The sequence below is a fragment of the Ranitomeya variabilis genome, chromosome 8, assembly GCF_051348905.1.
Source record: "Ranitomeya variabilis isolate aRanVar5 chromosome 8, aRanVar5.hap1, whole genome shotgun sequence".
In the NCBI taxonomy this organism is placed as follows: Eukaryota; Metazoa; Chordata; class Amphibia; order Anura; family Dendrobatidae; genus Ranitomeya; species Ranitomeya variabilis.
Genome location: NC_135239.1, coordinates 14879198 through 14891848, shown reverse-complemented (window position 1 = coordinate 14891848; position 12651 = coordinate 14879198). Strand labels below are relative to the sequence as shown.

The 12651-nt window shown below is 41.4% G+C and overlaps 1 protein-coding gene across 2 annotated transcripts in view; it reads right to left on the bottom strand.

Annotated features, from left to right (window-relative positions):
* The window catches only part of NEGR1 (neuronal growth regulator 1), a 548474-nt gene that overhangs the window by 302095 nt on the left and 233728 nt on the right, over positions 1-12651 (bottom strand). For both annotated transcript variants that reach the window (XM_077277581.1, XM_077277582.1), the window contains exon 2: positions 1685-1917. In XM_077277581.1, coding sequence (XP_077133696.1) covers positions 1685-1917 — 233 coding nt within the window. The remainder of the gene's footprint in view (positions 1-1684; positions 1918-12651) is intronic.

Here is a 12651-nt window from a genome sequence, read left to right as displayed (position 1 = left end):
AGTATATAGAGGATGTGTCCCGTGTGGTGTAGTATATAGAGGATGTGTCCCGTGTGGTGTAGTATATAGAGGATGTGTCCTCTGTGGTGTAGTATATAGAGGATGTGTCCCGTGTGATGTAGTATATAGAGGATGTGTCCCGTGTGGTGTAGTATATACAGGATGTGTTCCGTGCGATGTAGTATATAGAGGACGTGTCCCGTGTGGTGTAGTATATAGAGGATGTGTCCCGTGTGGTGTAGTATATAGAGGATGTGTCCCGTGTGGTGTAGTATATAGAGGATGTGTCCTGTGGGGTGTAGTATATAGAGGATGTGTCCTGTGTGGTGTAGTATATAGAGGATGTGTCCTGTGTGGTGCAGTATATAGAGGATGTGTCCTGTGTGGTGCAGTATATAGAGGATGTGTCCTCTGTGGTGTAGTATATAGAGGATGTGTCCCGTGTGGTGTAGTATATAGAGGATGTGTCCCGTGTGGTGTAGTATATAGAGGATGTGTCCTGTGGGGTGTAGTATATAGAGGATGTGTCCCGTGTGGTGTAGTATATAGAGGATGTGTCCCGTGTGGTGTAGTATATAGAGGATGTGTCCTGTAGGGTGTAGTATATAGAGGATGTGTCCCGTGTGGTGCAGTATATAGAGGATGTGTCCCGTGTGGTGCAGTATATAGAGGATGTGTCCCGTGTGGTGTAGTATATAGAGGATGTGTCCCGTGTGGTGTAGTATATAGAGGATGTGTCCCGGTGTGATGTAGTATATAGAGGATGTGTCCCATGTGGTGTAGTATATAGAGGATGTGTCCCGTGTGGTGTAGTATATAGAGGATGTGTCCCGTGTGGTGTAGTATATAGAGGATGTGTCCCGTGTGGTGTAGTATATAGAGGATGTGTCCCGTGTGGTGTAGTATATAGACGGTGTGTCCCGTGTGGTATAGTATATAGAGGATGTGTCCCGTGTGGTGTAGTATATAGAGGATGTGTCCCGTGTGGTGTAGTATATAGAGGATGTGTCCCGTGTGGTGCAGTATATAGAGGATGTGTCCTGTGGGGTGTAGTATATAGAGGATGTGTCCCGTGTGGTGTAGTATATAGAGGATGTGTCCCGTGTGGTGTAGTATATAGAGGATGTGTCCTGTGTGGTGCAGTATATAGAGGATGTGTCCCGTGTGGTGTAGTATATAGAGGATGTGTCCTGTGTGGTGTAGTATATAGAGGATGTGTCCCATGTGGTGTAGTATATAGAGGATGTGTCCTGTGTGGTGCAGTATATAGAGGATGTGTCCCGTGTGGTGTAGTATATAGAGGATGTGTCCTGTGTGGTGTAGTATATAGAGGATGTGTCCCGTGTGGTGTAGTATATAGAGGATGTGTCCCGTGCTGTGCAGTATATACAGGATGTGTCCCGTGTGGTGCAGTATATAGAGGATGTGTCCGGTGTGGTGTAGTATATAGAGGATGTGTCCCGTGTGGTGTAGTATATGGAGGATGTGTCCCGTGTGGTGTAGTATATAGAGGATGTGTCCTGTGTGGTGTAGTATATAGAGGATGTGTCCCGTGTGGTGCAGTATATAGAGGATGTGTCCCATGCGGTGCGGTATATAGAGGATGTGTCCCGTGCGGAGCTGTATATAGAGGATCTGTCAGCACTCCTGCACTCCACTGTTATACAATGTATCTAATCCGTACCTTGCACGGTGAGATGAACTTGCATTGTCCTAGGGCTGTGTTCAGTCTGTACCGAGCAGGTATAAGGGCCGTCATCAAAAATATCCACCTTTTGTATCCGCAGGCTGTACTCCTTTTTATTTGCCGTTGCTATAGAAACTCTGGGGTCCACAGACCACTTGTCATTTCCAGCAAAAATAATACTGGAGCGATTCAACCAGGCCCCTTTTGAAGCACCATCTTCCAAGAAGCACCTGGAAAAATGAAAAAGATATTATATTAATTAAATTGTCCAAAGTCCCGAGAAGAATCTGCTGAGTTGTAAACTTTGTCACAAAGACTCCGATGAGAAGGTCTAAGAATCGAGACAAATAAAAGCCACATTATGAAATGTGGGTCAACAAAGTTTGCATAACTCAATCTCCCAATCTGAATACCTAGAGATCGGCTTATTTCTCCCCTTATGAGCCCCATTTCTCCTCCTGTCTCTAGGACTCTTTATTGTATCATGTTATTGCTTTTACTTCTGCCTGTCATTTACCTTTAGGACAATAGGTGACCCATTACTGTGTTATTCTTTCATATTTACGCTTCACTGTCACTTTGCTTTCCACCGTTTGTCCTTGTATGAGGTTTTTATGTTTGGGCCCATACTGTATGTGCTTCCTTGATTTTTCTCTCACCAGATCAATTTTATGTCCGTTTGTCTTGATATCTCACGTTTTCAAGTGCATTTAAGAAATAAATTACATTTTTATTCATTTTGTGAAGACTTTTATCCTGCACATTATTTTCACATTGGTTGTTGAAGAAACAACGGACAGCAAGATTACAGAGGAATCCGATTACATCTGCCAAATTGAACAAAGTGGTGGTGGTGGGGAAGAGGGGCAAAATAAGAGAAATAGGCACACGCTTACACACATGGTACTGCTTTCTATTAAGTGTATTATCTCTCCCCAGTGCTGGATTCACAGGTACAATGCTCAGTTCTGTTGTATATTGTCCTCCGTACTGTTTCTGCTTTTTACTAGTCGTTTATCTCACACCAGAAGTTAATTCACAACTGCTTCACTCAGTAACATTATTTAATGTCCTCCATGCTGCTTCTGCTTTACAGACATTGTTTAGCCAACCCCAGAGCTGCATTCACAGCTATACTTCTCAGTACTGCTGTATAATGTCACACAAAACTATATATCAATCTTTTCAGTTCCCCCTGCTCTAGAACATGCTTCAGGAAGATTGCACTGCATTTCCAAGCCTACAGGTTCCCTTTAAGTGTTTTTCTCATTCCAGACCTAGATTCACAGCTGCATTACTCAGTACTTTTCCAATGTCCTCCATGCTACTAAAACTGTACTATATCATATAGTGCAACATAAAATAGATAATCCCATTTCTAATATTTTGGGGGAAACCTTGAGTTAATGAGGACGAGGGCCTTAAAAGAAAATCTTCCTCTTTGGATTTTCCAGTATGTCCCTACATTACACAGACAGAAATATGATCGTCATGTGAGTTGTGGAATAATGCACCTTTTCTCCCTGTGGAAGAATTCAATACTTATTCCAAGGAACCGACCCCGTGTTATCACCTTATGGTCGGACACATCCTCTCATGGAATGGGATTGTCCAAATGGACATCTCCATTAAGCATCGGTTATGTCGCCAATTCCCAAACTTATTCTGAGAATATCTCAAAAAGTAGAGTTTCCATTTCCCCTTTCCGATCGACTGCTCGACTCCTCCTTTGTGTGAATGCTGAGAGTAGCCATCATTTCTTTTATAATTGCCTTCTGTATTACAGTCACATTCCTCAGATTTATTATAGAACTTTTATTACTTTACAGGAAAATCAAAGCTTCCATTTTAAATAAACATGAAGAAGGTAATAAAACACAAACACCGAGGTATCTTAGTGAAATGAATGACAACCACCACAGAAGATTCAATGGCTTTAGACAAACTGAAGCAAATTGAGAGAAAATCATTCTCCACATTGAATTATTCATGTCTGTTCGGCGCTCCTGTAATGAATGATCATTCACAAATAAGAAGTCTTTAATTTACAATATGTAGAACGGAGCCCGCTGAAATCTATCAATTGTTCTCATTTTCTTACAATCAAGGCAAGGAAGATACATTGTAACACAGGAGACAATGTTGTGGCTCAGCGCTTGCAATGGTAGAATTCTTCACCGTATGAATGTATCTCTAGTAGGAATGGTAACTATTGCTGAAGGGGTCTTCTAACCCCTAAAATTTCAATTTCAAAATACCTGAAAATGGAAAAAAAAATATCCATATATACACACTAATTTTAAATTTGTCACCATGGACGATATTCAGCAGGATCCACAACCATAGAAATAAAAGTAGTGAAGAAATACGAGTGTCTAGAACAAATCCATTGTTTTCAAAGCCATACCTCTAACCTTTGTCCTAAAGATAACAATGAACTTAACCCTAACCTTGGTCCTAAAGATAACTCTAGTCCTACAATAGCCCTATCCCTATCCCTAGTCCTAAAGATAACCCTATCCCTAGCTCTATTCCTAAAGATAACCCTATCCCTAGCCCCATTGATAGGGTTATCTTTAGGACTAAAGTTATCTTTAGGACCAGAGATAGGGATAGAGTTATCATTAGGACTAACTCTAGTCCTAAAGATAACCCTATCCCTAACGCTGATCCCAAAGATTACCCCTAACCCTAGTCCTAGGGTTAGGTTATCTTTAGGACTAGGGTTAGGAATAGGGCTAGGGTTATCTTTAAGACTAGGGTTATCTTTATGACTAAAGATAACCCTATCACTAACTCTAGTCCTAAAGATAACTCATCCTAAAGATAACCCTATCCCTAACGCTGCTCCTAAAGATAACCCAACCCCTAACCCTAGTTCTAAAGATAACCCTAGTGCTAAAGATAACCCTAGCCCTATCCTTAACCCAAGTCCTAAAGATAACCCTATCCCTAATGCTGCTCCTAAAGATAACCCAACCCCTAACCCTAGTTCTAAAGATAACCCTAGTGCTAAAGTTAACCCTAGCCCTATCCTTAACCCTAGTCCTAAAGATAACCCTATCCCTAATGCTGCTTCTAAAGATAACTCTACCCCTAACCCTAATACTTTGCACTAGCATGAACGCTGGTCTTAATTAATTCTAGTTAGGGATAGTAACGGCAAGTGAAAACTTCAGGGGTTTTTTTACAGTTAGTGTATGGTTTTGCTTTTTTTCTTATGATCGTTTTTCACGGAGTGCACATTTTAAAATTTGAGATAACTTTCCCAGTAATTCTCTGCCACTCCTCACAAAAATACAAGTGGGTCAGGGAGTGGTGGAAGAGCACAGTGCAGCCTTTTCAACCTCAGTTGCTGACTATGCAGAGCGCCACAGGCAAGATGGGTTTGTCATTGGCCAAATCTCATTGCGACTGCTGCGCTCTGCATCAGAACCTGTGCGACCGACCTGTGGTATATACTGGACCCCTGCAGTGCTGACAAGTAGAGAGGTAATGGGGGTGGGAAAGGCTAAACTTTGCGCCCCATAGAATTTGGAGCCTGGATCAATCACTCCTGCAGTCCCAAACCCCACACTACACCAGTGGGACAATGGCCGAGGGAAGGTAGACATTGACTTTATAGGTGGATTCACCTTAAAATCAGACGCCCTGCAGCTCCTGGGGTTTGTGAGTTTTATTTTTGTGCAAGATGAGACAGAATCTCAGATATTTTCTTCCACGTCCCATTAAAAAACAGAAAACCAGCTCTTCCTCTTGTTGTGTTTACCACCCGCCTCTTTGTTTATTCTGTGTTAACAAGCAAAAACCATTGCACCGATGCGGGAGGAAGAGAGGAAACACCTGCAGATACAAAGGGAAAGACTCGGCGCATAAACTCACAACTGTGAAGATAACACGGCTTGGTAAAACCAAGCATCAACATTTTGCAACATTCACGATTCAGTTCTGTCTTGTGAACACGTCTGCGCCTCTTCTAACAAGATTCTATTTACATAAGACAGGAGAAACAACCGACAAGGACAAATGTGAGATCGCCTGACATCAAAAGGTTAAAGGAAAAAGTTACATTGTGAATATTCAAATTGTAAAGAATTTCATGAATTAGATGCAGTGCTATGAAAATAGTCACAAATAAAAAAACAGCGCCACTCTTGTTCACAGGTTGTGTGTGGTACTGCAGCTCAGACTCATTCGCTTACATTTAGAGGAGCCGGGTCATCAGCTAACACCCACAGACAAGCGGGGAGATGTTTTTGGGAGCAATCAGCCATGTTTTTTTTGTTCTTGTACAGTTTTGTTCTACAATGTAATTTTCTTTTCCTATTTTATGTTTTAATAACTATGATCAGCTCAAAACTGTAGCGAAGGGAAGTGTTTTGGGATTTTGTCTGGTTCTTTTTAGTCTTTTTTGATAGTAAATAGACCCATTAAAATTGGGGTTATGGGACCTATGTTCAAAAACTTAACATTACAAATGTAGTTCTTGAAAGTTTTACTAGACTCCACCAATTAATAGTTTTAATGTCTTTAGTTTTAATGAAAGAAAGGGGTAATTTACATTTTTATGACTTTTTTTTCCTTTTTTCTAACCCCCTCAGGAAACCTGAACCTGTGATTGACTGATCACTTGTTCTATATACTGCGATAAAACTATGTGTTTTAGTATATATAGAAGATCATGGTCTCCAATGAGGCCCAGCTTGTGGCCAAAGTGGCAGGTCCTAAACTGCCATGGAATGCCGATGGGTGCCCAGAACCTGTCACATGCTGCTCTCAGAGAACAATAGCGACACTTTAGGGGTTTGACAGCAGTAACCGGAGCTCAGCTCTGATCGCTGCTGATAAAAGCAGATGTCAGTTGCATACCTGCTTCATATACTCCCATCCAGCATATGTCTGGAAGGGGTTAAGTGCATGTACCTCCATAATCATATACATAAGCTAAAATGTAAAAAAAAAAACTTCACAGTCAAAAAATAAAACTGAATTAGGATCATTGAAAAATAATAAGAACATTCATTGAACAAATGTTGGGCGCCATCGGCAAATTTGTAGGCGCAGCAACTTCTTGGCTCCTGGGATTTCCGCAGAATATTTAACCAGAGCTGAAAGACTAAGCAGAGAAGATCTTCACATATAGACAATGACCTCTAAAGGATGAAGAACAAAAAAATGTGTTTATTATGTCTCAGAAGACCCAAAGAACAACACACAACTCCTTCATTAAAATGTGTAACATAATGTCCTTGATACAACATCCCGACGAACTAGCCGTCTATTGAAGCCTCCTTCTCCCAGCTTCCCCGACACTTCTCCAAAACCTTCTTCCTATCCTAATTATTCATGTGCGTATTGGCTTCTTTTTTTTTTTTTTTTGCATTTTCTTTAGTGTAACAATATATTTTAATACGCCGGAGACAGCATTTTATGTCAGCATTAAAAAAAAAATAAAAATAAAATCTTAAGCGATTTCTTAACAGCAGACAAAGGTCAGGTGCAAAATGAAAAGAAGAGAAAAAGTAAAGTTTGGTTCTATTCCTGAGTGACACAATAGACAGTTCTTGGAAGACTTTTTTTATTCTCAGTTTAATACAATGTTTCCCATTGCATTTAACGGGCGATGTTACTGACAACTTGTATGAAACTAATAACTGAAAAGGAAAAGAACAAAGTGTACGGATAAAAAAAAAACCCAAAAACTAATTTAAGATCAGCTTCAACATCGCCAGAATCAAAACGCAGAAGCCTTAAAGGTCATTCTTAATTGAAAGCCTTGCCAGCATGTATCAAAAAAAAAGGGGAGAGAAAAAAAGTCCCATTCGTACAAAAAGTCTTAAGAAAAAAAATGGTTTTCTCTCAATGAGGTTATAATAATTCAGATGTTACACAAAAAAAGGTGAAAAAAAAATATTGGAAATCTGGAGGAGAGCTACAAAAGACGCAATATTTTGGAAAAAAATAGCAAAAATGTTAAGTAGCTCACGTCTTATTTTCAGAAGGATCTGAAGTTGTGAAGGATAATGTGTGTCCTGACATACATCACTTTCACAAAGACCAGGATTGGACTTTTTACTTTTCTGTGTTTGATTGATTTTTTTTTTCTTTTTGAGAAAAGTAAAAAAGCCACAAAGTTGATTGCCAGGAATGTCATATTTTTCTTTCTAGAGTTGGGTGACGGTTGGATACTATTATGGGGACAAAGAAAAGTCACCGAGCGTTGATATTTCTTCAGAATGGAGAAAAATATTAATGATGAACAATGTGTCTATCTTTCTCAGCAATCCCATCATTAATGGTTCCATGGATTCAGGGGCACCAATGTCATCTTCTTCAGCGAGAACATGGCCACATATGACAAGCTTGGTCTTTAGATCTTCGCGAGTTCTTTTGGGGGAAGGAATTCAAAAAAAATTAAATGTCAAGTCGATCATTTATTCTACATGATGTGAGGTTTATAGAAATGTCGTACCAAAAGGGAGAAAAGACAATTCTGATCTGTGTGGTTGTGGAGCCGATCTTTAATGATGGGAATTCTGGTGACCACAAGGTCCTTGGTCAAGAACATTGTGCTCCCAACCCAACTGGCTGCAACTAGCTCGGTCTTGATGAAAAGATAAAGATTCTTCATTTGCTTTGACATTTCGATAATGTGCAAATGAGTTCTGTTCCAGATGGAGCAAAGAAATGTGCCACCTATTAAACGTGCTGATATAGCAGCTGCCATCATGATATGACCAGACGCTAGAGAAGAGCAATACAGATTCTAAACCAATCGAATTCTCAAAAATATTCAGAATCTAATTAATCTGAATTTTTTTTGCACAATTCCAAGAAAATAATGACCATCCAGCTGCCGTATTGCTGAATTTTGAGGGTCTGATAGGGGTTAAAAGAAAAGTTTTATTTACCTCTCCTCAGCCCTCCCCATACGGCTACTCCTATTGGATCTTATTCGGTCTCTCCACCCTTCGGGTCTTCCACCAGGTGCCACCAGTGACTTGTCTCCATGCAGTTGTGGGGGCGCAATGCCCAAATGAAGGCGTTAATGACTATTTAGAACATGGGCAGCAGCTGTACCTGCCAGAAGATCGGGACGGAAAAGGAAATAAAAAACAGCCAGAGGACCAGCAGCAGTGGTGGGATAGGGCCAAGGGGAGTGGAATTTTGTCTTTAACCCTTTCTCAGCAGATTAGATTTGCACAGAACTTATTCAATGCATATCAAAATTCACCCCCTCCCTGAATTGATCAAATACTCTCTAATTGACTTCTGAGGCTTTTGCTCACCTGTGCCCGACATCCTGCTGTACACAAAGTAGCTAAGAAAGATATATAAAGACTCACCTTCATTGTGCAATTAAAAATGCCAAATACTCCAATATTGAGTTTTAGGTTGATAGAGGTACGGTAAATCCCCCATTCAATATCCCACCAATTAGTCAAAACACTAAGCAACCTGTCTGGAAGACTCATCATGTCTATGCATTTCCCGCACAGATATTTCCTTTTACTGGAACAATGTAATACTTTCTTTCTCCTGTGGTGGCGCTGCAGGAAAAAAAACACCTGTTGATGCTTTCTACAAGAGATCAGTCAATCACTGGGGATTCCAGTAGGACATTCTATGATCAGCTTATCAGTGGGAGACACTTCTAATAAAAAAGAAGTTTCCGAAGGGGTAATCCTTTTAATTTTTGACTATGTATTAATACGTTGTATCTAACAAGTATACACCATAAAAAAGTAATATTCTCAGTATTCCAAGATACTACATCCATAAAACAAGATTATATCACTTTACATTTCATGTTAGTATGGTGGACGTATAGGTTTCCTCCCGGAGTCTTGGTTGGTACTGGAGATGATTGAATCCTTTGACTTTCAAATTAACCGAGTTGAAATAGTTTTTCCCAAAAATTTGATTATGAATTGTTTGGCTTCAAATTCCAATACCGCAAAGCCTCAAACTGTGCTGATTAAACGTGTGCAACAAGGTGCAGTCTCCTAGGACCGGATCAAACGTGTGCAACAAGGTGAAGTCTCCTAGGACCGGATCAAACGTGTGCAACAAGGTGCAGTCTCCTAGGACCGGATCAAACGTGTGCAACAAGGTGCAGTCTCCTAGGACCGGATCAAACGTGTGCAACAAGGTGCAGTCTCCTAGGACCGGATCAAACGTGTGCAACAAGGTGCAGTCTCCTAGGACCGGATCAAACGTGTGCAACAAGGTGCAGTCTCCTAGGACCGGATCAAACGTGTGCAACAAGGTGCAGTCTCCTAGGACCGGATCTAACGTGTGCAACAAGGTGCAGTCTCCTAGGACCGGATCAAACGTGTGCAACAAGGTGCAGTCTCCTAGGACCGGATCAAACGTGTGCAACAAGGTGAAGTCTCCTAGGACCGGATCAAACGTGTGCAACAAGGTGCAGTCTCCTAGGACTGGATCTAACATGTGCAACAAGGTGCAGTCTCCTAGGACCGGATCAAACGTGTGCAACAAGGTGCAGTCCCCTAGGACCGGATCTAACGTGTGCAACAAGGTGCAGTCTCCTAGGACCGGATCTAACGTGTGCAACAAGGTGCAGTCTCCTAGGACCGGATCAAACATGTGCAACAAGGTGCAGTCTCCTAGGACCGGATCTAACTGAGTTCTCTTTAACACAAAGTTTTAGTAATGTCAGCATGGCCACACCATGGAAATCTACTACATAATTGTCTAAGGGTCACTTCTGTCCTTCTGTCTGTCTGTCTGTCACGGATATTCATTGGTCGCGGCTTCTGTCTGTCATGGAAATCCATGTCACTGATTGGTCGTGGCAAAACGGCCATGACCAATCAGCGACGGGCACAGTCCGTAGGCAAAATGGCCGCTCCTTCCTCCCCGCAGTCAGTGCCCGCTCCATAATCCCCTCCAGTCAGCGCTCACACAGGGTTAATTGCAGCGGTAATGGACCGCGTTATGCTGCGGGTAACGCACACCGTTACCGCTGCTATTAACCCTGTGTGACCAAATTTTAACTATTGATGCTGCCTATGCAGCATCAATAGTTAAAAGATCTAATGTTAAAAATAATTAAAAAAATAAAAAATCGTTATATACTCACCCTCCGTCGGCCCCTCGGATTGGATCCTTCGCTTGGATCCGGGGCCAACGGAAGATGAGTATATAACTATTTTTTATTTTAATTCTTTTTTTTAACAGGGATATGATGCCCACATTGCTATATACTGTGTGGGCTGTGCAATATACTACGTGGGCTGTGCTATATACTACGTGGCTGTGCAATATACTACGTGGGCTGTGCAATGTACTGCGTGGGCTGTGCAATGTAATACGTGGGCTGTGCAATGTAATACATGGGCTGTGCTATATACTACGTGGGCTGCATATACTACGTGACTGTGCTATATACTATGTGGCTGTGCTATATACTACATGCCTGTGCAATATACTACGTGGCTGTGCTATTTACTATGTGGGCTGATATATACTACATGGCCGGCCGCGAACAATCAGCGACAGGTGCAGTCCGGCCGCAAATTGGCACAGGATTTGAACCACGCTTCGCTAATTGGTTGCGGCAGGCCGAATCCTGAGTATTCAATGTATTATTCTAAAATCTTCATAAATAAACTACATACATATTCTAGAATACCCGATGCGTTAGAATCGGGCTACCATCTAGTGTCTAATAATCAAGTAGTAACTAACACTCCATTTAACCCCTTCATGACCTTGGGATTTTCCATTTTTCCGTGTTCGTTTTTCACTCCCCTCCTTCCCAGAGCCATAACTTTTTTATTTTTCCATCAATATGGCCATGTGAGGGCTTATTTTTTGCAAAACAAGTTGTACTTTTGAACACCATCATTGGTTTTAGCATGTTGTGTACTAGAAAACGGGAAACAAATTCCAAGTGCCCTGAAATTGCAAAAAAAGAGCAATCCCACACTTGTTTTTTGTTTGGCTTTTTTTGCTAGGTTCACTAAATGCTAAAACTGACCTGCCATTATGATTATGTCATTACGAGTTCATAGACACCAAACATGTCTAGGTTATTTTTCATCTAAGTAGTGAAAAAAAATTCCTAACTTTGCTAAAAAAAAATGCGCCATTTTCTGATACCCGTAGCGTCTCCATTTTTCATGATCTGGGGTTGGTTGAGGGCTTATTTTTTGCGTGCTGAGCTGGCGTTTTTAATGATACCATTTTGGTGCAGATACGTTGTTTTCATCGCCCATTATTGCATTTTAATGCAATGTAGCGGCGAACAAAAAAACGTAATTGTGGAGTTTAAAATGTTTTTTTTTCTACGCCATTTAGCGATCAGGTTAATCCTTTTTTTCCATTGATAGATCGGGCGATTCTGAACACGGCGGTACCAAATATGTGTAGGTTTGATTTTTTTTTTATTGATTTATTTTGAATGGGGCGAAAGGGGGGGTGATTTAAACTTTTATATTTTTTTATTTTTTTCACATTTTTTTAACTTTTTTTTTTTTACTTTTGCTATGCTTCAATAGCCTCCATAGGAGGCTAGAAGCTGGCACAACTCAATCGGCTCTGCTACATAGCAGCAATCATCAGATCGCTGCTATACAGCTGAATTGCAGGTGTGCTGTGAGTGCCGACCACAGGGTGGCGCTCACAGCTAGCCGGGGTCAGTAACCATAGAGATATCAAGGACCTCTATGGTTACTCTGCAGAAGCATCGATGACCCCCGATCATGTGACTGGGGTCGGCGATGCGCTCATTACCGGCAGCGCCGTTTAAATGCCGCTGTCAGCGTTTGACAGCGGCATTTAACTAGTTAACAGTGGCGGGTGAATCGCGATTTCACCCGCCGCTATTGCGGGTACATATCAGCTGTTCAAAACCGCCGGAGCCCTGCATCAAAGCGGGGTATCTGACCTTGGACGTACTATCCCTTCCGAGGTCAGAAAGGGGCTAATAACACAGT